We start from the raw sequence: 25,659 nt of genomic DNA on the forward strand, positions 1-25,659 counted from the left end.
AGCCTTTTGGTTGAACCCTTATGGCCACAAGCAGAGCTGCCCTGACCTGGGGGAAGACTCGAAGCCCCTTGGTAGCCAAGAGACTGGGTGGTTCAGCTCTTGGGCTGGACCTGGATCTTGCATCAAAAAAGCCAAGGCTTCATGTGAAACCACACCCCAGGCTAGGGATGACAGATCGTGCCATGGCTTTGTCAAGTCACTGCTCATTTGTTTGTGGAGGAGCCATGTCCCTGGAAAAGTCCCTGCTTTTGAGAGGCTCACAGCCTGTGTTTCTCCCTGCTGCTTCCTGACCAAGACAACAGGGACTGTTGGTGTCCCCTGTGAGAGATCCCTCAATGGTAGCTTAGGCCAGTGGGTGTGTCCTGTCTACGTGGTCTCTGTAAGTAGGTTCAATGTCTACCTGTTTCCCCAAGGGCATGAGGAGGTGCCTGGCATTGAAAACTGGAAACGCTGGGGTTTCCAGGCTGTGTACTCCTCAGCAGTGCCTTGGCTCTGGCAGGAGCATCTTCTCATGTGGGCCCTGCAAAGGCAGAAGGCCCAGCGCAGAGGGCAGCAGCAGATCCGGTTCTGGTTTTTCTCGTTGTGTGAACAGAGGCTGTTTTGGGGTTCCTGTTGCACCACCTCTGTACCCAGTACTTGCTGTGTGCTTGAACCCCAGGGCCAAATCATCTGCCTCTATGCAGGGAAGAGGCTCTCCTCAGCTACTCATGGCTGGGAGAAGAGGACAGGTGAAATGAAGCATATCTTTGTGGTGTCTGATGGTTTCCACCCTTTGGCCACAGGAGGGAGAGTGACCAGACTTGCAGGTGCCTATTTTTTCTGGGCTAGAAACCCAGGCCACAGAAGCAGCCAGATTTTTCTGGGCAAGGAGGGGATCCAATTTGGTGCAGTTCCCGAGCTGGTAGCATTAGGAGCCCATGATGAGGAGCTGGCATCTATTTCAAAGCTGCCATCATGAAGCAGAGCATGTTAAGATGGGGTGACAGACTGGGAGTTTGGTAAATTGAACATTTTTGGGCATGGAGACCTGTGTTACAGTGCGATACTTTGCTCCTTACCCACTGCTCTGCTGCTGTGTTGCCCAAAAGGCTTTGGGAACATTCCTTCTTGGTGAACCCGTTTCAAACGTGGCACTGAAACAGCACCTGGTGTGGTGCCTCGGCAGCCCTTGTTGACTGAGCAGTCCCAGCCTCCTGCCAGCCAGCAAGGCCATTAAAACCCAGTCTCCTCTGGGAGCTGATGGTCTGATATGGGAGATGGGAAGAGCATCGCTTTCAATTTCCCGTTGAGCCTAACAAGGCGGTGCGGGAGACTCCGATGGTTGGGCTGTGCTGGGGGCTGTTAGCTCAGGCACTCAGAGCCGCCCTCAGGTCCTCTCTGCTTCTCAGTTCTAGGAAACGGAATAAAGAGAAAACCACTTAGGAGGATTTTAATCAGAACTTGGCAGAAGAACTTAAGGAAACCCAAGAAATCTTCTGACAACCGCACTTCACGCTGAGATTGCCGATGAATGGAAAGGGCAACACTGGGGCCGTGGCTCGGGTGGGTTGGGTTTCTTCTGGCTCGTTTAATGGGATCATATTAACGTTCCTGCCCCCCCCGACTGGGTGAGGGGAGGGGGAAAATAAGCCTTCAAATGTTCTGGAGACTTGTCAGCTGGAAATGAGGCTGAGTCCTCTGGGAGTAGTTGATGACAGTCATCCCAGACTTGCTGGAGGTGGCCAGCGTGGCTTGGGAGGAGGAGATTGCTTAATTTATGGTATTAGTGGCCTTGGAGTGCAGAGCAGTATTGTGGTATGGTTGGATTTCTTCAAGAAGTTGATCTTGGCAGGCTGGAGCATTGGGCCTGTGTGAACTTAATGAAGTTCAACGAGGCCAAATGCAAGGTCCTGCCCCTGGGCTGGGGCCATCCCAAACACAAGTACAAGCTGGGGAAAAATGGATTGAGTCCAACCCTGGGGAGAAGGACCTGGGGATACTGGTTGGTGACAACTTGGACATGACCTGGCAATGTCTGCTCATAGCCCAGAAAGCCAACCTGGACTACATCCAAAGGAGTGTATCTGGCAGGTGGAGGGAGGGAGTTGTAGAGAAGGAAGACCTAAGAACCTCTTGCAGTGCCTAAAGGGGCTCCAAGAGAGCTGGAGAGTGATCTGGGACAAGAGCCTGTAGGGGCAGACAAGGGGGAATGGCTTCCCACTGCCAGAAAGCAGGGTTAGATGAGATATTGAGAAGAAATTCTTCCCTGTGAGGGTGGTGAGGCCAAGCCCAGCTTGCCCAGAGCAACTGTAGCTGCCCCATCCCTGAAACTGTCCAAGGCCAGCCTGGACGGGACTTCGAGCAACCTGGTCTAGCAGAAGGTGTCCCTGCCCTTGACAGAGGGACCTGGAGTGAGTTGATTTTTAAGGTCCCTTCCAACCGAAACCAGTGTGTGATTCAGTCGTGCTCAGTTGTGGATGTGAGTGCTGTTGGGAGTGAGAATGCTGCCCTGAGGTTCAAAGCTCTTGTGCATGATGTCTGGGTTCCAACTAAGATATGTGTGAGGAGTGGACAAACCTGCTGTGATGGGAGATTTCATCAGCTCTCCAGCCCCTTGCCTGGAGCTGATGGCAGATTTCCCGTAACATCTTCTCAGCCCAACTTTCTCATTTTGGGGTTTGGCTCAGTTGTAACTCCTTCTGTAAATGGTTATTTTTGAAAATCTGATTAAAAATCCATGGAGCAGTACGAGTAGCTTGACCATTTAGGGACAGGAGAGCTGCAGGAGCTGTTCTTGTGTGTGTGTCTTGCAGCTGGGTAACCCAAACCAGCTTTTATTTTCCGATTCCTGGGGAGTGGAGCATGTAGTTCTGGTTTATGAGCATGGGCCTGGAGTTGCTGAGCAGAAACACCCCCCAGGCTGTGTTTATTTGTAAAGGCCTCTTTGAGACTCTGTTGTACTACGGCTTTTTGCTTTATTGATATTCCAACATCTGGATTGTTTTCCTAAACGTGCTTTTGTCCAAGGAGAGGTTAAGGGAGTGAGAACTGTTCTGATAAAGCTGCCAAAAATAATCTTTGCTTGAGACTAAGTACTGCTCTTGGGACTTAGTCTTGTAAAACAATTTGTGGGTGAGCACGAAGAACAACCCCAGGAAGCCCTGAGTGCTCCAGATGGTCGCTCCTGCTGGGGGGCTGGAGAACTATAAATTCTCCACGAGAGTGTTTGAGTTTGTCACGTGCTGCCTGAGGTGATCTAATAGCGGTCAGGGAAGTTGCAGGAAATTGTGGTTGAGGTGACTGAATTCTTCCTTGAGAGGAGAGATCTGCATGCACGTAGTCAGATTGATGGGAACAGTCTGGAACCTGCTGATACAGACATTCATCTTCCTTGTACCTGCAATGGACTGCTCATGGATGGGTTGTCATCTCCTGTGATGAGCTGATGTAACGAGCCTGATAGCTGGTGTAGCTTTAGGTGTTGAGGATGGGATGGTGGCAGCGTGGTACAGAAGATCTGTGAGGTATTGTATGAAGAGCCATCTGAAAAGTAGGTTGGTGCAGCTTTGGAGTTGGGTTTGGCTGTCGGCACCTGGGAGGTGCTGAGCTAAGCAGAGCTCAGCAGCCTCAGCACTGCCCCTTTCATTCTCCTCCTTCTGGCAGTATTTTCACTAAAAATCACATGTCCGTATGCTGTGACTTTGTTTGACAACTTGTGCAGTGACAAGGAGCTGCACTCCTTGCCTGACGAGACGTGTAGGTATGTACAGCATGTGTTCTCCCAACTTGTGTGGCCGTGAAGCAAAATATGGTTTGGATACCATCTGCTTCCCAAGGGGCAGAGTTAGAGCTGCTGCAGGATCCATAGGATCCAGCCCTGGCTGTGAGCTTTCCTGTGCCTTCTCCCAAAGCACCTGGGAATGGTTTTACTGGGTGAGCTCGGTTAATTCACAGTTAAAAAGGTCCTATTAAAGTGTGCTTGTAGGAGGACTTTGTTCCCAGCCTCTTGGCTGGTGGTTTGTGTATCCCACCTGGAACTGACACCACTGCCCCCATGAGCATATGATAAAGTCATGTCCCATAGAATGTGCTGAGTTGGAAGGGACCCACAAGGACCATCTAGTCCAATTCCTGGTAGCCTTGACTCCATAAACAGTTTTGATACTAACTTGGAGGAGGTCATGTTGATGGGACTATGTGTTCCATCCTCAGGGGCTCCTCTAGGCTCTAGGAACATGGACTTTGGACCATCACCATCAGAAAGCATCATCAAAAGCTACCTCAGTGACTCTGCCCACAATGCTCTTCAAATTCCCAGGATGACTGAACACATCAGTGCTGGGCAGGAGCTGTGCTGGCTCCTGGCTGGGCTCATGGGGCAGAAGGGGGAGTCTGGCTCTGGAGGCACGTTGGAGGGCTCCAGCTGGCATGACCCAACAGGGCTGAAAGCAGCTGCTCTTCCACCTGGGCCAAGAATTCATAGAGGCTTAATTACCCTGTCCTGGTGCTGGGCTGGAATGCTCTTCCAGTGTCAGATTTACTGCTGGTGGCCCCTGGTCACCGAGTGTCTGGTGCAGCTTCTGCAGCTGGTGTGTTCCCAGTGGGACAAACCCCTGGTGGACCAAAACTTAAATTTCAGCATAGTTAATTAGACATTTTTGAATATAATTTGAATGTCCACACTGCAGCTTGTTTCTTCTGGAGAGGGGATTGTACTGTGTGTGGTTTTGAGTGAAGTGTGACCAGTTTGATGTAGGTTTTGGTGCTCTCCCTTGCTCAGATTGTCTCTGCAGAGGAGGAAGGAGTCTTTAATTTTTTGTGTATTTTTGTGGCCAGAGCACCACATTCCTGGCTGGGCCTTTTGCAACCTGATGGTGTTTTGCTGGGAAGAAACTATTGACTGGAGCAGCTGCCTGGTCTTCACCCTGCAGAAGAGATAGTTTCAGGGGAGTGGGGATGGACAGGGAAACTGCCACGGGCTTGCAGCTTGAGCTAAAGGATCATCCCTGAATCCCTGCAGGATGTCAGTTGTTGGCCTGTGGTTGTGAGTGCATTACCTGGATAAGTTGGAAGGTGTCCCTGCCTGTGGCAGGGAGGTGGAACAAGATGAGCTTTAAGGTCCAGCCCAAACCATTCAGTGGTCCTGTAAGTTGAGCTTGGCTCTGGCAGGTGATGGTTTCAGAAGTCATGTCCTGCTCTGCAGGTCTTTGCCCCACTATCTGTGCCTGTCTTCCTGTGGCTGACTGCTTCAGTGCCTCTGCTGTTCCCTTCTGTTGCCCTGGTGGGGGAAGCAAGGGAGCTGGAGGAGCCACATTTGGTTCCACCTTGGTGTTTCATAGAATCACAGAGTGGTTTGGGTTGGAAGGGACTTTAATGCTCATCTCATTCCAACCCCCTGCCATGGGCAGGGACACCTTCCACCTTCCACTTTCCTGTCTAAACTGGCCTTGGACACTTACAGGGATGGGGCAGCCACAGCTTCTCTGGGCAGCTTCATATGGGCAAAATGGAAGTTTGCCCTTTCTGCCATCCATGTGCTTTATGAGTCAGGCTGTCCTGGGTGGCTGGCTGGGGTGTGAGGTCCTGCCACACTTCCTGCTGCTCAGGGAAGACTAGAGGCATTACCTTCCTGTTTGATGGCCTCTGCCTGGAGAAGGGAACAGGGTACATGCGGCTGAGATTGTTCTGCTTTGGGATCTCCAGTTTTGCTGTTATCCTGAACCACTTCCAGCCCAGTCAGATTTCAGGACTCAGCTCTCTGGACACAACAGGTATTTGGTGATGATCTCTTTGAATATGGCAGATCTCAGAGGAGAGTTTCTCCACACTATATTTGTGTTCAGCCTAAGCTTGGTGTGGGATCTTTCCTGCCTCCTTGTATGGTCATTGCTGCTACCCCAGGAGATGTCCTGGTTGCTCCTGGCCACCCCTCCCACACCGATGCTCAAGGGTTTGTGCAACCATGTGGGGAACTGGGTCAGGGAGGTGATCCAATTAAAAGCTGTGCTGGGCGACATCAAAAGCGGGTTTTAACCAGGCGGTTTTCCAACACTGCACAAATGCTTGTGTTGGAAAAAGAAGGCTTAGGGCCTGGGCAGGAATAAACACAGACATGGATAGAGCATGGTGGGATGATTTGTTCTGGTGGGTGGGCTGGTCCAGGAAGGTTTGCTGTGTTGGTAGGCAACCATAATGACAACAAACCCAACTCCCTCTGGGATTCTGGCTGCTGAGGCTTTGTTTCCTTCACAAAGAGCTCAGTCTTGCTCCCTTGTGGATGGGCCGATGTTCCATGGATACCATCACTCATGGAGAGCCTCCTCCCCAGGTGTTCCAGAGGCTCCTTCTCTCCCAGGGGTGCAGCACCAAGGGCTGTGGGCACAGGGGGAGGCTGGAGCTGCACCGCACCCATGCCCATCCTTGCTGCCTGGGGCGAGGGGGGTTGCCTGCAGTAATCCCGACTAATCCTTTAATCTGTATCAACACTGATAGGTATTAAAGCAGCAGATAAGGTTCAGACCATGGCTTGGAGCTCAGCGATATCCCCACCCTCTTCCAGCTAAATCTGGGCTGATTGCGCTTTCTCTTAAGGGGACCATGCGTGTTTGCTGAGCAGCTGCACTGGGTTGAGAGGGTGGATTAGCTGCTCCCAGCTGGAACATGCCCTTGTTGCTGGGCTGAAGCTTGCCAGACAAGTCCATCGATCTGTCTACGTATGTTCCCAGTGACCGCATCCCGTGCTTGCTGGAGCAAACCCTTCCAGTTGTGTGTTTCTCTGCCGGTCTGGAGCAGTTCTGCTGCCTCCTGCTTTTTACCCGGGGTGCCCAGTTGGATCTAAGCCTGATTTGGCTATAAACACTTCATGGCATTCTTAGGCAGCAGTGTGAAGCTTTCCTGAAGAAGCTGCTGCAGATCTGCAGTTCCTTGCTGCCCGTTGCTCATAGCAGAATTTTCCTCCTCCCTCATCTCAGAGCAACACTCCCACCCCCACATTCTTGTTCTCCAGGCCTTCCATACTCTCTTCTTTTTGGGCACCCTTCCTCATGGCTGAGGTCTGTGATGTTCTCCCTTGTACAGCTCCTGGACACCTCTGGTCCCCACCAGTGATCCCACACAGTGAAGGCAGGGCTCTGGATCTGTCTGTCCCATGTTTGGTGGGCAGCAAACCAAGGTTGCTAATGCCAGGAAAAGCAGCTCACAGTTGAGTTCACTGTGCAAAACAAACCATCCATGTTGGTTTTGCTGTTGTAGGTTTGTCCGCCCTTTCCCCGTCCTCTTCCAGCTTCTCCCCATGCTCATGGGATTGCTCTGAGTTTGCAACTGGTTCTCTCATCAGCAAAGCCATGGTTAATCCTTCCCATAAATCCTTTAAGCTGTCAGCAAACAACCCCCTTCTTAAACTTCTAGCACGCAAGCTTGGCTGGGATGGAGCCTGGCTCAAACCCCCAAGGTTTTATTTTTGTTTCCAGATTATCACCTCCTGGTTCTTCCTGGTCCCAGTTCTGGCCAGCTCTGGCATCTCCGCCACCATGGCTGTGGAGCAGCTGATGTACTATAACCTGTGGTGATGCATCCAAGGTGTAAAAACATTCAGGTTCTGGATTACTCAGTGATGGGTTCCAGGTGTGTCAGTTGGTCTGAAGGCACAGGTGAGGATTTGTTCCTTAAGTTCCATATGGATGAGGTCTCACCTCTCTGAGGAGCCACCTGTCCTGTGGGGCACTGTGTGTTGGCCCCACTTCTGGTCTACATGAGCTGGACATGCAGCTGGTTGGGCAAGAGTGGGCTAAAAAATGAGAATAAAGCTTTTTTCTTGTCATGCTTCCCTGTCTGCACCCAAACCCTCACCTCTTTGCTGTTTAGCTCTTGGCCATGATGATGATGTGACTGTTTGGCTCTTCCAGGTTTATTTATTCTTTCAAAACACAAGGTTGGATTTGGGTTGTATTTTCCTTGGTGATCAAGTTTGGAGCTTCAGGTATTATATATCTTCTTTTGGAGGAACTCCGAATGTCCCTGCCTTGGAAAATCAACATCCTCCAGGGCGTTTAGCAGAACCCAAGTGAACAAAAAATCAGTTTCTCTAAGTCTCAACCCACATCTTGACTTTCTCTCCTGTGAAATTTGACTTCTCCCTTAAAACTCCTGATGGAGTACACTTTGGAAGTGATGGGATTCGCTTTGCGGGGCTGTCAAACAAGCACCACAAACCTTTTCCCCCTGTTCATCCCAGAGAGAGGAAAGGCTCCGAGACTCCCTGAGGAATATTGAATGGCATCTTGCAGCCGAGCAGCTGTGTGTGGGGATTACTCACTGAAACAGAAGGAAGGAAAAAAAGGTTAATGTGGTGTTGGCAGGAGGCAGCTCCAGGAGCTCGTGTCCTTCAGGCCTCTGTGGTTCAGCTTGGCGACTCGGGTCCAGGTGGTTCTCAGCTTATCCCTTGGGTCTGCCAGAGGAAACAGGATTTGGAGGAAATGCCGTATTAAATCTAAATTTCTGAAAAATTGATTTCTTCTAATTGATTTTTGGGGAAAAAAGTGCATTTGTCAGCATGGGCTAATTGCAAAAGGCACGTGGCTTGTGAGTGCGGCCCTGTGAGCACCCTCTGTGCACAGGCTGTTTTCCTGCTTTCCTGGCTTCGTGTTGAGGCAGCGTCGCACCGGTGTTGGGATTCACGGAGCAACCGGCTCTACCTGGTGCCTGTAACACCACGAAACCCCTGAGGCCAAATTTGGGGTGAGTTGAGGTGGGAGAACACCCACGGGCAGATGCCAGGCAGCTGCAGAGCTGCTCCCATGAGCACAGCTCCTGCTGCTGGCTGCCACTGCGCTTTCCAGGAGCTCCGGGAGGATCAGCCTTCAGGCATTACATGCTTTCGTGCAGGTTAATGTGCTTGCTCACCTACCACTGGCAAGTATGGGCTTGAACAAAAGCCATTTGCCTGCATCTGTGGGGTTTTATTTATTTTTTTTTTTCAGTTGCAAACTAGCTGGGTGATCTGGGCTCGGCTGCTGGCACTGTGTCCTGCAGCATATGACAGATAATCGGCCTGGCTGCTGGCCCACAGAGAAGGAGAGGCTTCCATCCATGTGTGACCTGGGAAGGCATGTTGGCTACATAAATCACTGCCTGCTGCTGCTGCCGGTGCCTCACACCTCTCTCCAGCTTCTTGGCAAACTTGGTATCTGCTGGGAGGCTCTGGATGGCTCCTCGCCGCTGGGCAAGCCTGTTATCAGTGACCGTGCAGGGTGAAGAGGCAGGACAGGCCTCTGTCTGGTCCCCTCTCCCCCTTTTATGTCATTGAGCCAAGAAAATAATTGATAAACTGCCAGCTCACCTCTCTGCCTGTGCTCCTTGTGCTGGGGAGCTCAGCTCCTTACGGACACTGGGACTGCTGCCCGGTCCCACCAACAGCCTGAAACTTTCACAGCCAAGGATTGGTGGTGAAGGTGGGTTTGCTGCATTTGGAGTAGTTACTCAGTGCTCAGCCTTGAGGAGCATCAAGTGTCTACCTCATAGGTGTTAATTTCACCAGGTCTCCCCTGCTCTGCTGGGGGCTGTCCTGAACTGTCCTGGCAGCAGCTGCCTGCTGGGAATGGGGCCTGCACTGCTAAGGCTGTTTCTAGAAGGAGCAAAATCAATGCAGTGACATGTTGTGGTGTCCCCTTTGGGGGTGTCAAACAGGCTGTTCCTGGGCGTATCCTTGGAGAGAAGCTTCTGCTGGCAGCTGAGCCTTCCCTGCCAGCTCCCTGCTCCAGCCAGCAGAGAGCCTTGTGCTTCTCCTCCAAGCACACCTGAATTCGGAGTCCAGCTCCTTGGAGTTTTGAAGCCACCAGCAGGTTTGCTCACAAGCCGTATGAGAACTTGAGATCTGGCCAAGGATCGGAGCTTGGGATTGCCAGCATAAGTTCTGGGGTGCTTCACATTGTAGGAAGCAGGTGGGATGAGTCCACTGGTCTCGGAACAGGCTTGTTAATGATCCAAAAGCCATTTTCTGTCATGGAATGAAGCGCACAGGGCTGGCTTGGTGGAAGCACGGTCAGACCTGAACCTTGCAAGCACTGACAGTCCTGGCACTCACTACACAGAGCGAAAAATTGCCGTAGTGAGTTATTCCAGTGGGAGCAGAGGCGAACAGAGCTGCCAGGGGATGCTGCCTCTGCCTGGCTTTGCCATCCCAGAGCAGGCACTGGCACAGGCTGGGCTGCCAGTGGGATGAAGAGGAGGGTTAAGTGAGACCACTGCAAACCAGTTGGTGTAGAATTCCTATGGATGCTTTCCTCACTTGTTTGCTTTCCTTTCAGGGTCAGGTTTTCCAGCTGCGTATCAGACCAGGATCTCCTTGACTTCCCATTCCTTGAAGGTTTTTTCTGCAGCTGTCAGTGCTGCTGTGTTCAGGCTTTTCCCTAAGCTCTGCTTCCCATGGCTGAAGACGCAGCAAAGCTGGTCACGGATCCTGGCGCTTGCTTTGCTGCTCTTCAGCGATGATGCTTTTCTGGCATCCCAGCGCCTCCGCTTTCTGGGCTGTGTTTAGGGAGCCACAGTCTCTGGGATCAAGCTGTGGAGGCTTTGAAGGATGATGCTTTCCTGGGACAAGCTTCACTCTCCTGCTTGCTGCGGTCAGTCGGATGGTCAGTGAAGGTGACAGCTGCTGAGGGACTGGGCTGTGCTTTGGGTGGGAGCTGTGGTGCCGTTGCAGACCAGAGCTCCAGAGCGGTGGTGGGAGGCTGCATCTCCAATCTCTGCTTGCCCCTGGCGGGGGTGCTTGCCTGGCTTGTCACCCTTGGGAAGGGTTTGTGGGTGTGGAGGGATCAGAGACCTCAGTCTGGGCTAAGAGATGGCTTCGAGTAAAGGACTTTGGAGCCACGTAAGTGGTCCGGGTACAGCACAGGAGATGCCCTGGGAGCAGGATGCAGGCAGGGAGTGAGGCTAGCACAGCTGCAACTGTAATAGTGCCCCTGTCCTTAGGGAAGGAGTAAATGTTTTTCCCTTGCTTGCTGCATCCCTTTCTCCCAGTGCCCTGTTCCTCCTCCTCCCTGCCATTAATTGCTTAGTGGTTGCTGATGCAATTAAAGTAAGATGTGTCTGCAGCCTCGGCACTCACCTCCCTTCTCCAAAGTCTTCCTCTGCCTGCCTGTGAGGAGGTGGGAGCTGCTGGCTTGGTAAAGGACAGGTCCCACTGCCTCGTGCCCATAGTGTTGATCCCTGGAGAGGGGAAGTGGCTGAGCCAGGGGCAGAGCAGGGATGTCTGTCCTGGCCTGAGCAGGCGATTGGCTGTCTCCTGGTGCCCCTGAGGATGTGAACAGGCTGGAGCAGGGACCGTCTGGCTTCCTGCAGCTGATGTATAATGGCCACAGCTGCCAGGCTGAGGTGGTGATGCCTGATGGGCAGGACATGGTGTGGGGCTGGGGATCATTTGTGCAGCAGCTAAAGCTGCCTGAGCAATGAGTTACGGTCTCTGGGCTTTCAAGGGAAGAGAGTGACAGTCATGGACCATGGGAGATGCTCAGCTAAAGGAGCAGGACCCAGGCTCAGCAATCTCCGGGATTGGCAGCTGTGGAGGCAGCTGGCACAGAGGGCAGAGAGGTGACCTGCTCCAGTCTGAATGGGAAAGGAGATTGTGAATATGATAGAGAAAGGCTTTTCCCTCTGCCACTCTGCCTCCCAAGGCAGTGTCCCCACCGCGACTCCAGGTAGGCACCACATCTGTCTTCTGTGTTCTTACTTGTTCCTCTGCTGCCCCTTGGCTTTGGTGTGTCACTTTGGCTTTCTCCATCCTTATTCATGTTTTCTGGTTACTGTTACCTTATCCAGGGATGTTCTTCAGGTTCCTTTCTCCATGGTGTTTGTTGGTGTTCCTCAGTGTGAAAGGAATAATTTCTTGGCACAGCAAATTTTAACTCCTTAATCCTCTTGAGTCCATCCCAGCCCCAGGTTCTTCCCTACTCCCCATACCACATTTTGGTCAGGCTTTCGTGCCTGCAAGCATCAAATTCCTTGTCTGACGCACTGCCCTTCAAACACCAACATTTGGTCTTTAGTCTCCATGGCCAAGCATCATCTTTGGGATCTGCTGGATTGGCTGTGCCCCTCTCCTTTCCTGGCAGCCTTTGGGAGGCCCTTGAAGAGCATCTTGGTTGTCACCACATGAGCTACATGATGTTTAGGGGACATGGTTGTGGTCTCTACTGTAGAGAAGACCTTGGTAGTGTTCAGACAGGTACGAGGGTGTCACCTGCTGCCTCAGCTTGGTGAAAGCCACCATCAGGGGCAGATGTGGGGCAGGGATCCACATCATCCCCCCATCAGGGGCAGAGATCCCAAGGAATGGATAAGGGGAGCAGGGACGTCTTTTGGGCTTTTGCTGCCCACGTTGGTCTGAGCCCAGGGGTTATGACATCCATCCATCCATCCATCCATCCATCCATCCATCCATCCATCCATCCAGTTCTTGCCTTTGCATGCACGCTCCAGCCCACTCCCACGTGTCCTGCAGCTGCTCCCAGCCAGTGCCTTGTTTCCTAGCCCTGACCTGCAGACAAGCAGCCCATTAGCATGCCCTGGCCATCCCAGAGATGCTGATGGCATGTTGGGAACCTTCGCCCTCTATCCAAATAATGTCTCGTGATTATTGTAAATAAAAAGCTGTTGCTCCTTTCCTTGAGGTGCGAGGCAGGAGTAGATGAGTGTGTACGGACATGCTGCCTCTGTGTTTTCAGGAGAGATGGTGTGATTAAAGGTCAGATGGGTTTATTACAGGCAGAAATGCATTTCTGCTGCTTCAGGCTGAAGTAGGTGTGTCAAAACCTATTGGCCAACCATCGCATGGGTCCTGGAAACTTCCTATTTTTGTGGGGTTTTTTTCCCTCTTCAAGATTCTGGACTTGAAAAAAATAAATATTGCTAATTAGGATTTAAATGCCAAGAAACACTGGGACCAGCTTCCCAAGGAGCTTGGAAATATGGAGCTGTAGAGTGGTGGCTTCCCTCTGTGCTAAGGACATCCTTTTTGTGGGTGACTTGAACAGCATGTGATGCCCACTCATGGCCTCTAGGCTGGCTCTGAACCCTTGGCAGAGTCCAACCCTGAACCCTCAGCATTTTTGGGGCAAAGTGACTGTTTATCATCTCTCAAAGTCAACCCTTGTGCATGGAAAACCCTGGGGAGCAGATAAGGAGCTCCCCAATCCTTTCCCACCTCTCACCAAGGCAGGAGGGAAGCATGGAGGAGGTAGAATCATGCAGGCAGCAGGTGACTTTCTTTGCCTCAGAAGAGCTCTCTGTAGTGGGACCCTCTGTGTGCAGGGGTGGGGTGCCTCACAACCACCGAGGGCTAATCCCTCGCTGAGCCCACAGCTGCTTTCCTGAGGCAGGTGGAATACTTGGGGTGCAGCATCAGCACTCCCTGTTGCTGCCAAGCACTCTCTCTATTTGTTGCCCCTCTTGCTGGGCATAAAAACCCTCCAGGCTCTGGCTTAAGACTCCATTGTGTATTTCCAGAAAGGACTCATGTTCTTCCCTACAGCTGCCTGTTAGGGCTGAGAGCACAGTGATCCCTCTTGCCCTTGGGGAAGTGGTTGATTTCTAATGATGAGTGGCCAAGTTTAGGGCCACAGTGGCTAGCAAACGCTGATACACAGCAAGCCACCTCCAGCATGGCATTCTTGGGGCTAAAATGCCCTTATTTATTATTATTCCACTCTTTTTCATTAGGATTGCCCTGTCTTAGTTGGCTGGTAATTTGAAGAATCAGTGAAGTTTCAGTGGGGTGGGGAATTAAATGGCTGAGGATCTGGGCTTGCTTATGGTGGGTCTATCTCCAGCAGTATCTTTGCCTTGTTTTAGGGATGCCAGGTAAGAATCCAATGTGATGATTGAATATAACCTTGATCCTGCTGCTCCTCTGATCCATGTGCCTACCAGTCCCTGGCATCTCATTTTCACAAGTGTGTGCAAAAGCTGCTGCTGGGTGGAAGGAGGCACAGCAGCTGCTGGTGCTGGATGGTGGTTTTTTTGGCAGTGACTGTTTTCGGTCTCATTTTGCTTTGTTTCGTGGTGAAGGGGAACAATTTCTTGTTAGTTGGGATTCAGTGACCCATGGGTATCCCTGCATGCAGCCTGAGAAATGTGAGGTTAGAGGCTAAAAACCTTCCTGGAGCTTAATTGGTCTGGCAGAAAGCTTCAGCTGTGGGTAGTGTCGGCATCCTCGTTTGGTGGGGGCTGATTTGGATTTCAGATCCAAGCTCTTCCCGTCGCTATGGTCCAGAGGAGCTGATGAAGCAGCTACTTGAAGCTATTTTTCTATTTTTTCGTGGAGTGCTCTCAAGGAGGAGCATGGCTGCGGGTGGCACATCCTGGGATGGGAATCACAGAGCTCTACTCCCTAAGATGGGCTAAAAGCCCTGATATGGCTCCACTGCTCCACGGCTGGTCGGTGGCCTGCAGGTGGTGAGTTATGGTCTGGCTCGGCTTCTCTTCTCCCTGGCTGCTCAGCCTCCCTGCAAGGAGCCATCGATCCTCCCCAGCTGGTGGCTGCCTGTCGGCAGCACAGAACCACCAGGTGAGAGCTTCAGGCACCAGCCGTGTCCAGCAGCTGGGCAGCAGCTCCCACGGGCAACGTGGGATCAGCTCTGCCTCCTGGCAAATGTCCTTGCCTGCAGTGGAGGTTTGGACTGAGATGGACTTTAAGGTCCCTTCCAACCCAGAGCAGTCTGTGATTGCGTGATCAGAGCAGAGGCACTGAGAGGAGTTTGAGCCAAAGAAGTGGGAGCTGCTTTTCATCTGCGAGGCTGGAATTAAAAGCCAGAGTAATAGTAGGGGATGGGAGCCCGTGGGTTCATGTGCAAAGCTAGTTCCTCCTCCTCTTGCAGCTCATCCTGACAATAGGAGCACGTGCTGTGCTGCTTTGGGGTCGGTGCCTGGGCACCGTTCTGCTCGGGGCTTGGAGAGGCAGCAGCTTTATTTCAATAATTAATAAAACCTCGGGAATTGGCTTGAAAATCTTTCTATTGAAATTGCTGCATCCTGCAGGCACCGATTCCTGTGCGTTCCCGGTGGGAGCTGATGGACACGGGTGCAAACAGTTGCTTGAGGGATTGGGGTGAGCCCAGCATGCATCAGCCAGAATAGCAACATTGGCTTGTGCTGCTTTGAAAGAATTTGCTTGAAAACTGGAATTTGGGGAGTGAGGGAAGGCACAGTCAGGGATGCAGCACAGAAAGTGAAGACATTTGCCATGCCCATGTTAGTATGAGGTTTCCATCTTGTATTCTGGGATACTGAGGCACTTACTCGACCACCACTCCTCTGACGCGGGTCCCCACTCTGCGGCCAGCTGGAATGGGACATGTGGTGACACCGTCTGCCTCACCCACATCCTTGTGTATCATGTGATTAAACTCATTCCTTGCTTGCTTTCTTCCTGTGACCTCCCCATCGAGCCATGGAACAGAGCTGGCTTTGTGTCTGGAAAGCACCAGGATCTCTCCTGGCAACTGGAGCAAAGCCTACAAAGACAGGGAGATGAGAGCCAAGCAGGCGGCTTCCTAAACGTGCAGCCTGCAGGGGCTGGGACGTGCACATCATACCAGAGCAGGTCTTTAATATTAAATAGATGGAAGGAAGATGTCTCCTTTTGCCTGAGGGATAAATAGATCTGAAACTCCTCTTAGACTTTGCTGCTTGTTGCATCCAAAAGACATGAGTCTCACCCTGGTATTGAGCCTCTCCAGAAGTCACCAATACCTGGCTACAACCTGAGTGTAAAAATGCTCTGCCACAGGTGATGTATTTGGTATGACAGCAAGTCTCTGAATGAGGCATCCAAGGACTGCATTTGCCTCTTTTCTCCTGACCATAGCTGTGTGCACCCCACGGCCTGGACCTGATGCTTCTCATGGTGCCATCGAGGCAAGTGTTGTGGCTGCCATCCCCTGGTGCACTAGGGATGGTATTCCCCCAGTGCTGAACCTCCAGAAGCTGTGTGGGTGCCTCAGAGGTGCACCCTGCTTTGCAGGGACAAAGCATTAGCTCATTGTCTCCCACTCTTCCCCAATCAAACTTTGTAGATACAAGCACTGAGCGCAAGGCTTGGCTTCTCATGCCTTTGAGAGAAGAGTCCACGAGACTCTCAGCACCAGATGTTTGTAGCCATGGGTTGTTTCGTTTATTGTACTGGAGAACTGCTTAGAAAACTCTCCAGCTTGCTGCTGCCATTTGTTGGGAGACCAGTGGGATGAGAGAAGGATTTTTTTCTTATCTGCTTGGCCATGGACCTCCTGGTCCATAGAGCTAAAGCTGCTCTTTCTTCAGAGGTGCTCACTATCATGGTTGCAATGTGGAAAGAACATCAAAAGAAGATGACCCTGCAAAAATTTATCCAGGCTGAGATTTGCCAGTGACTCATCTAAGCTTGGGCAAGCCCAAAAGTGCTGGATGTTGGCCTTCTGAAAGGAGGAGGACCACTACTGTGTCTTGGGAGAATGATGGATGTGGCTTGTTGGTAAATTGGAGCCTTGTGTGGGGCGGATCTGGAGTGTACCGAGGGAGTGCCATGAGGAGTGATGTGGGTGCCTTAGGGTATTGCTGGAGAGATGTAGGAAAGAAAGGGGGAAGGAACAGGGCAGTGGAAGGATGAAGGATTTTCCCACTTGGAAAATACTGGTGTTCTTAGGAACAATTTCCTTGCCAGGAAGCGCTGGCCAACGTCTGTCTTAAATGTTCCTATGCTTGATTCATCCCATTTCCGCCTTGCTGCTCTGCATCATGCTGCGTAATTCCTCTCTCTCCTTTGATGTTTTCATCCCCCATGTGTTTGTAGATTATGGCTGTGTCCCCACATAGCTGTCACTGAACCAACCTATCCATATTTAGCTCTTCTAATCTCCTCTTTCAGACCAATCCTTTCAGCCTCATTATTTTTGTGCCTCTTCTCTGAACTTCCTTCAGTTTGTCTCTTGAGTCCTTCTGTCATGAATGGTCTAGTGAAAGGTGTCCCTGCCCATGGCAGGGAGGGTGGAACGAGATGAGCTTTAAGGTCCCGTTCCAACCCAAACCATTCTGTAATGTTAGGATGGCGTCTTGGTGGTGATCCTCTCTAGGCCATTGGAAGGACCACCTAGGGGGGTGTTTGGCTGATTTACGTACATCTCCAACTCTGTATCCCCCCACTTTTCTTGCACAGTGACCCCAAGGGTGAGTGACACTTGCTTTTGGATGTTTACAGCCCTTAGATGTGTGGAGGCACTACCCAACATCACACCTTTGGCCACTGCAGAAAGTACAGCTGTCCCCACGCCACCCTCACAGCTTGGTTGATGAAAACACCTGCAAGCCAAGCCCACCTTTCACCCTACCTCCCGTCTCTTCTTCCTTGGTTCTGCTCTGAAAACACCAGTGCCTTTTCTCACATCATCTCTTGTGCTTTACCAGTGCAAAAGTTGGTTTCTTAGTGGTGTAATAAAACCCCATCAGTGCACACAAGTTGCATTGTCCACTGCAGGTCCACAGTGGCAGAATGGTTGCAGTGGCTTTGTCCCTTTCTCCTGGGAGTGGGCACTGGATACTGAAGTGAAAAGGTGGTCCCAGCAAGCAAAGGAGCCCATCTTAGATGAGACAGGTCTGAGCCCGGCTCACTTTTGCTGCAAGCTTTGGATCTGTCTCCTTCCTTCTGCATTTACTAGAATCCAATTTTACACTGAAAGGGTTTGTCAATCCCGAGCTGTTTCCCCTCTTGTTGACTCCTGTGTACTGCAGCTTTCGAAAGGTAAGTACTTTGTGCCTGGATAAGCATTAATTAAATGATTGAATTATTAATGCTCTGAGTTTGCATGTAGGTGCGTGTGTGTGTGTGTGCGTGTGGCTGTGCTCTGCTATGGATTGCTGGAGGCCCAACAGCCACAGAATCCGAATGTTGGAGGTTTAGAGTTGTAAGACTGAGGTAGAGGAAAAACTGGGTGAAAAAAGTGCAGGAAAGGTTGAAGCAGGCAGGTGGAGCCGTGCCATTCCCTAATGGAGAGCTGAACTGCTGTGCCAGCTTCTCTCGCTCAGCCCTGACCTACAAAGTGTCAACCTTGGCTTGTGATCCTTGGTTGCTAATCCTGGCCAAGATTTGTTGGTAACTTTTGTGTTCTCACTGTCTCCAGGAGGCTGTTTTCAGTCTCTTTCAGACTGATCTGTTGATCTGCCTGATTGGAGATGCCAAGTTCTGCAATATGTTCTTCATTTCTAGAGCTGCTTGGTTGGTGGGTTGTTCCTGGATGAACCTGTGGCTGATGCTCAGGATCCCAGCCCGAGTGCTCTGTAGCACACACATAGACCCCGTAGGCAGGTTAAAGCCACTTGGCACGAAAATGCTGCTTTCTTGTGTGATTTTCCTTGCCTGCCTTGCAGATTAGGGTTTAGGGATGTCTCTACCTTGGCTGTTTGCAACCTCTGTGTCCTTTGGCCAGGTTTATGGAGCAGGTGGTTATCAGGCAGCTTTTAACGGTGACTGGAGCTACATTGCACCGTGGCCAAATGGTTTGTGAAAGGTCTTATAGATTTATATCCTCCTTCTGGGAGATTGATGTGCTGAGGCACTCGTGAAACCTTTTCTGTTCCCCTGTGCCTGCTCTGATGTGCTGGTCAGCGAGTGCTGGTGTTAACAGCGGCTGTTGAGCACTGCTTGGATCCTTGGGTACAGTTGCCTGGTTATGTTAGAGGAAAGAAAATAATTAAAAGCAAGACTTTGCCCCGTGGTGGTTCTTCCATGTAGTGTCGTGGCTTGAAGGACACATGACTGGTGTTGGCAGTGCGGAGGGTGCTGGAGGATGTCAGGTGTGGGAGGATGCAGCAATGTGAAAAGCCAACCACATGTCAGTGATGTTGGTCATGTTGATAAGAGGCTGGGCTTGGGTTATGGGAATTAGTGTGGGATCCGGTTCCTGCTTGGACAGCACTGCCAGAGGTGAGGGGGACTCTGGTGCCCATGGCAGCAGCAGTGCTGAAGAAGTGACCAAAGGCTGGGTTGGTCAATGTGAAGGACACTTGTAGCTGTCTGTGGTCAGGCTCCATGTTTCCAGCCATCTCTGCTCTCCCGTGACCTAGACACATCTCCAGTGCTTTTCCACATGGGATCTTTCCCCTTTTCCCCACCAACCAAGCTGCTTTGTGTTTTAATTGAATAGGGGAAGAGCCCTCGTCATGGCCTCTCCATGGGATTTCAGTGGTTGGCGATACGTGAACCGAGAATCAGCAACATGCCCTCAGTTGACTGATGGGACTGACACACAGAGGTCCAAGCTTGAATTTCTTTCCCATGTCTCTCGCTCACATCACCTGTCCTCTTTCATCGCTGCTCTTCACTACCTCTCTCCCACCGGAGACACCTTTTTTTTTTACTCCTTCCAAGAGCAGATCTGATAGTCTTGTAAGTGGTTGGAGCAGGTGACTTGGTGCCAGCACGTCTGCCTTGGATACTATTCCTGGCTTTATTGAAGCCACAGTAATATGCAAGACTGTGCCTCTGCAGCGTCTGCCTCCTCTTGATCTTGAAATGCTGCAAGCACTCAGATAAGCCCGGCTGTGTTCAAGCAGGGATTTTATTCCCCTCTCTGCTGCAGAGAGAAAGCAGCTCGTCAGAGGTCGTGCTGGGTTGTATTTGCATTTCTCCTGCAGCGTGGCTGGGGTTGATAGGCATCCGGCTGTCTGCATCACCTGGCTGTTTGGATCAGTCCCTCACTGCTCCCGTGGTGGGAGTTGTACCCTCGGCATTACTGGGTGGGATGTCGCACTCTAATATTTCCATTAACTGTGACTGGTCTGTTTTCAGTGGTGCTGGTGGTGAGGCCATGAGCTTTGTGCAGAAATCCCCCTCCAGGCTTTGGTTCCTGTGGTCTGCCCATATGAGGCCAGGCCAGACCTCCCCCCGTCCAGGTACTCCCCCAAGTGCTCGGATAAAGACGACTCTGAGTTTGCCACCATCTTCTCCAGCTGTTCTACGGGGGCTTTCCAGCCAGGGGAGGGGATTGCATGGGTGGAGGCAAAACCCCCTTGTGGACCTCGGAGCTGGGGTGCTTGGCATGGCCAGGAGAGGGCAGGGAAGCACCTTTAGTAGGCAGTGCTATTTGGGGAAGGGATCTTCTGGAGCCTTCTCCATGCTGCCTAGTAGCTTTGAGTACCTTCAGCGTGTCCGGATGTTGCTGCTGGGCGATGTGACTGGGAGCTCTGCTTACATGTGGATTCAAGATGGATTCATAGGCATGGTAGGCACCAGAGCCAACAAGGAGATTTGTCTTCTGTCTCTGCATGCCAAGCTTTGGGGGTCAGATTGGAAAAGACTCTTTGAAATGCCTGCCGAGGTCAGCAGTGGGGAAGAGACACAGGGGAGTTATGGTTTGGGTGTTTGGAGCTGCCCACCAAAGATGCTCGTCAGCTGGATGGATCCGCTCCCTGGTTACCTCTCTCCATGGAGCCAGAAACTCATGTTCCCCGCTCCTAATCTGGAAAAGCAAATCTGTGAGGCATGCAGGGAATCAGCAGGGCAAGAGTGATGACATCAAAGCTCCCAAAGGTTGGGCTGAGCTGTGGAGTGCTGTGGGACGTGTTGGCTGCACCCCACCAATAGTGCTCCTTGATGGAGCAGATCTGGTCCATGTTTTGTCTCCTGGCACACACTGCTGTGAGTTTTTGACCAGTAAGAAGGCTTCGTCTTGGCCTTTGTCTCTGTGTCTGCAGGAGTGGAAGGACCTTATAGATGAAAAAAATGGGCCATGCACTGTGTAGCTCCTTCATGTGGGGGTTCCCTGAAGCCTCGAACCATCTCAGGTACATTGGCATTCTCATGCTGAGCCCTGCAAGGTCCCAGCTGACAGACACAGTACAGCTCTGGGGATGTGCCCTACACTCTCACACCTTCTCTGCCCTTGTAGATGACTGCAAATACCATAGCTGGTTACTCTTCTCTGGGGTTTTGGCATCACTCTTGGCTCTTACTGCTCTAAAATGCACTTTTTTTGCCTGACTTTGATTATTTGGGGCAAACCAAAATTCTCATATATACAGGTGGGTGGTCTGAGTTGTGCAGGGGACGACATCAAAATTTGTGGGCTGTTTTATATTTGGTTTGCCCGCTTCCCTTTCTCCCATTAGCTAAGTAGTGTCCCCTTAATGACTGATGATAACAAACCTGCACTGGCACAGCTCTAGGATGGCAGGAGCTGCTTTGTGTGCGTCTCCCCATGCCAGCACCCACACTATGCTTCCCTTCATGTAGGACCCCATCCCACCTTCCAGCAGAGGCTATAACGAGGCATAGGTTTTAATTACCCTGCCATAGCCCAGCGTTGCACAGTGCCATCGGCATCGCCCTGGACTCTCCATGGGTTTGCTTTTCCCTCATCAAGCAGCGCCTGTTCTGGCCACCGCCGCCTGGGCTTGGCTCTGTTCCACTTCTGTCCTCAGTGGTGGTGAAAGCACGTTCCTCGTGATGGGAAAACCTCTGCCAGAAACACAAAGGGCTTTCATTAGAGGAGGCAGCAGCAGGCGGCCACGGACGGCCAGCACCGGCACTGGGAGGCTTCACCCCACGTAACTCCTGCAGAGGGGTGGCTGGAGATGCACCAGCTCCCTCCAGCCGTGAGTGTGTAGCCGGCATTTCATCTTAGAGCCTACTCAGCTTGGAAAGGGAAATAAATTTTCCTTCTGCAAAGGGGGTTTAGGACCCAGAAGTGTTAAGCAGGGTGGCCAGGAGATGCAGAGCTAGCTTTGGCAGCCGGGGGGCTCTGCTGGCACAGCCCTGCCAGCTGGAGGCAGTGTGAAAGCCACTGCTCTGGGGGCTGAGTGCTGCCCACCACCCCCTTGCCACCATTTCCCTGGTTGGAGGGAGCCAGGTGCCCACTGAGGGAGAGTGGCCGGCAGAGCTGCTCCTTTGTACCCAGGGCTCCCCCAGCCATCCTGCATCTCCTGACCTTGATTGGGAAAGAAGGAGGATGAAATGCTGTGGTACCAGGAGATAGGACACGTGCTGGAGAGGAGGCAAATCCAGGGATTGATCCATCTGTCTTGTCCTCCAGCCTGGCTTTTGGGTTTTTTCAGCTGTGTGCCAGTGAGGAACCTCTGTTCCTGCCCTCAACCTCGGAGGAACCACCCTGGGCCATTTTGTTTTGCTCTGGAGCTTCAGGCAAGGGAGCAGGAGAGCCGCCTTGTCTCCCCACGGCTGCTGAAAGAGGCTGTTTGTTCCAGAGCAGGGTGAGATATGAAATCCCATCAAGCCGCCTCGCTTATTAGAGAGATCTCAGCGAGCTGCTTATTATGCACCGTGGCATAATGCAGATTACGAATGTGACCGGGCGATAATTAGCAGAGCTGGAACTGTAATTAAACGCTCCTGTGCTGTGCTGTGGTTTCTGTTGCAGAAAGGAAGGAAGCTGAACGGTTTCAGACCCGCAGGTCCTCAATTTGCACATGCGGCTACCACTCTCGGGGTGATGGGGGCGAGTGGCCCCCATCACCCCCCAGGCTGTTTCTGCTGCCCATCTGAGCCAGGCAGCCCCACCTGGTTCTTCCCTGGCTCTCCCATTGCTGGAGATTGGCTTGTGGTTGGCAAAACATGGTGTTGAGGAGCCCCTTCAAAGGAGCCTCATGCTTCCTTGGAGCATCTTACCCTGGATCCACCAAGATGTGCAGGATGAGGTCGCTGTGTTTTTGGAGGATGATTTTCCTGTGGGAGCCTCTTGGCAGCTCATCTGGCAGCCTTCTGGGGTTGTTTTATGCCAAAACCACCCTTCTCTAATCCCATGGGATGCAGTTGGGCCACCAGCTGTGGGGCAGCCTTAGAGGTGGGTGGTGATAGAGGGCTGGGGATGGACTTGTGGGGGCAGTTGGTCCTCCTGGTGGGAGATTAGAAGTGGTTGTGTAGAAAAGAGCTGTGGAGTACAAGCTGTGCTGCTGGCAGAGGGGAACATATGGTCCAGCCACTGCTGCTTCAGACCTCTTGCCCATCTTTAATGCCTAGTGGGGTGGATGTGCACTGATGAGCTGTCTACAATGAGGATGGATGCAGGAAGACAAAGAGAGGGCTGCAGACAGCAGAGGGCTGCTTTGTGTTCTCCTGCTGGAAGAGCAAATCCACTTGTCCTGGCAGAGCCAGAAGGTCTCAGAGTTTTCCGTGAGGGTCACATTTGTGTCTTCTGCCTGCAGTCACCCATGTGGGAGCAGGCAGAAGCTACTGGCAGATGTGATGTCCTTCTCTCTGCTCCTCTACCTGGAGATTTGTGTCAGTGTGGATGTGGAGAGGCTCCATAGGGTCAGGAGTTGGTGAGAACGTGGAATGCTTCAACTGCTTGCTGTGGCTGTGGACACCATATAGCGTGGGGAAGTGAGGCTGGGTGTTCAAGCTTCTGCTGGAGTGTGAGGGGTGGAGTTGTGGGAACAAGTGAGAGAGCATGTGAATTTGGCAGCTGGTCAGGACCAGGGTGGGAGTCACCAGTGAGGTCAGAATGGGTCACAAGGTGTCTGTAGCCACACTTTGTGATCACAATCTTGGCCTCTGCAGGTCTGTAATATTTCCCCTCAGCAGAGGTTTAAGGGGACTTTGGGTGCAGTGCTGGGTGCTCCAGAGGGATCTTCCCTTGCTAGAAATTAGAGCTCAGGTCAGTGCTCATGGATGATGGGATAAGTTTCCAAATGGTAAAGAGAGGAGGTCTGAGGTGAGGAGGAGCAGCTCGCCCCAGAGCTGCTGCAGATCCTTTAGAGCCAAGGCAAGGAGCTGGCTGGCTGTGCCCAGCTTGGCTGATGAACACTGAAGGACAGAAAGGTCTCCACCCTGCCCTTCCCTTGGCCAGCAGCAGAATCAGCCTGTCAGCCATCCTCCTCCTGACATTGCTGTAATCTGCTCGCGTGGCAGAGCGGCCAAGGACCTTGGCTTGTCAGCGGCAGGGTGGCTTGGCTGGGCTTTCACTTGGCATGTTGGCTCTTCGGCTTTCCAAGCCTGGCTCTCGCCATGGGATGCGGTTTTCATGTGTAAGGAGAGCACAAAAGCTCTAAAGCAGACACTTGTACAGGGAAGAGGGATATGATTCAAGTGGCTATGTCTTCAGGTGGTCATAGGGTAGATTTGGTGCTGGAGGGAGACCACTACTTGCTTGACCTGCCCTGTCAGTTGAGCAGAAGCTCTCTAATGAGCCATCAGGTCCAGAGTCATTGGCTGCATTAACATCTGAGCCATAGCCAAGAGGCATCCTCAGTAGGGATGGTTACAGAAGTCGTCAGGGAAGGAACTTGGCACAAGCTCTTTCACGAAAGAGTGCAGATATCTCCTGCAGAAGTACTTCTGGGTGTGATCTTTGTGACTCCAAGGCACCGGCTTCCCAGGGTTACGTAGGTATGGACACGGCAGGGTGGGACAGACCTGCAAGATCCTTGTCCTCTGACAGGGTGTGGGACATCAACTGAAGGTGGCAGCCCTGGGCTTGAGCTTCTCCTGGAATGTAGATGCCTGTTGATACTTGTCCTCTCATCTGTATTCCTTACAGTGTTCCTTATGGTGACCACGTGTTTCTCGTTCCCCACAGATGGAGTCTCCAGTCTCTACACCTGCAGTGTTGCCCTTGCACCTGCTTGTCCCTGTTGTCAACAACGACATCTCGTCGCCATGTGAGCAGATCATGGTACGCACGCGCTCGGTGGGTGTGAACACCTGCGACGTGGCCCTGGCCACTGAGCCCGAGTGCCTGGGCCCCTGCGAGCCTGGGACCAGCGTGAATCTGGAGGGCATCGTCTGGCAGGAGACAGAGGACGGTAAGTGTCAAAGAGCTTCTTGCTCTCCACCAGACTCATGGTGGAGTTATGGCAGTCCCTTCCTTCCCACGTCCCTGCTGTGTCGTTTGTTGGCATGTCCTGGTCTTTCCCGCCACCAACTGGGTGGTCAGGACAGAGGAGCTATGTGGGAGCAGCCCAAAATCCGTACGGCAGAGGGAGTAACGGGCCAATACTTGTGTCAGCCCCACGTGTTGTGTCCTCCCCTTGCCCAGACAGCGGGTGAAGATCTGAGCTGCCATTTCTCTGCCTCTCGACAAGAGCTGCCTTGTTCCGGAGGTGCCAGGGAAAGGCCGTGTCAGCCGGCATGGGAATTCAACGGAGTTGACTTCATTTTTGCTTGGCAACCTGCAGGTCTGTCACAAAAACGCTCAAACCCTGGGAGGCAGCAGAAATCTCCTGCTGGATTAAAAAACCCCAGCAGAGCTCTCAAAATCGACTCGGCGGGAGATCAGCCTCTCGGTTCTCTTGCCAAGCCAATCCAATCTTTTTTTTTTCCACTGGAGCTCGTCTCATCCGCACAGAGCTTGGTTTGCTTTCCTAGGTCCTTTGATGGGTTTTCGTTGCTGTTGGGGCTCTGCCAAGGAACGCAGGGATGAATAGGTGGCTCAGCAGCCCACAGCGAGCACTGGAACCCAGCCTTCCCTCCAGCCTCGAGGGGATGCTGGAGATTTCTGCCTTGGGAGGTGCAGGGTGAGCTTGTACTTGTGTTTGGAAGCAGAAACGACCTGGAAGCACAAAGGTGAGAGAGCAGCAGTGGCGGAGGCTGGTTGGTGGGTCATCTCAGCCAGATAGCCATATGCTCCTCTTGGACATCTGCTCCTGCTCTCCCATTGCTGTTTCGTGTGAAGAACAAAGCTGTTAGCTTTTATCCCAGCCACTCCT

At 52.1% G+C, this 25,659-nt stretch overlaps 1 protein-coding gene across 3 annotated transcripts in view; it reads left to right on the plus strand.

Moving 5' to 3' along the window:
* ZNF609 (zinc finger protein 609) overlaps positions 1-25,659 on the plus strand; it is a 62,598-nt gene that overhangs the window by 24,384 nt on the left and 12,555 nt on the right. For all 3 annotated transcript variants that reach the window (XM_071567992.1, XM_071567993.1, XM_071567994.1), the window contains exon 3: positions 24,531-24,756. In XM_071567992.1, the coding sequence (XP_071424093.1) occupies positions 24,531-24,756 (226 nt within the window). The remainder of the gene's footprint in view (positions 1-24,530; positions 24,757-25,659) is intronic.

The sequence above is a fragment of the Pithys albifrons genome, chromosome 13, assembly GCF_047495875.1.
Source record: "Pithys albifrons albifrons isolate INPA30051 chromosome 13, PitAlb_v1, whole genome shotgun sequence".
In the NCBI taxonomy this organism is placed as follows: domain Eukaryota; kingdom Metazoa; phylum Chordata; class Aves; order Passeriformes; family Thamnophilidae; genus Pithys; species Pithys albifrons.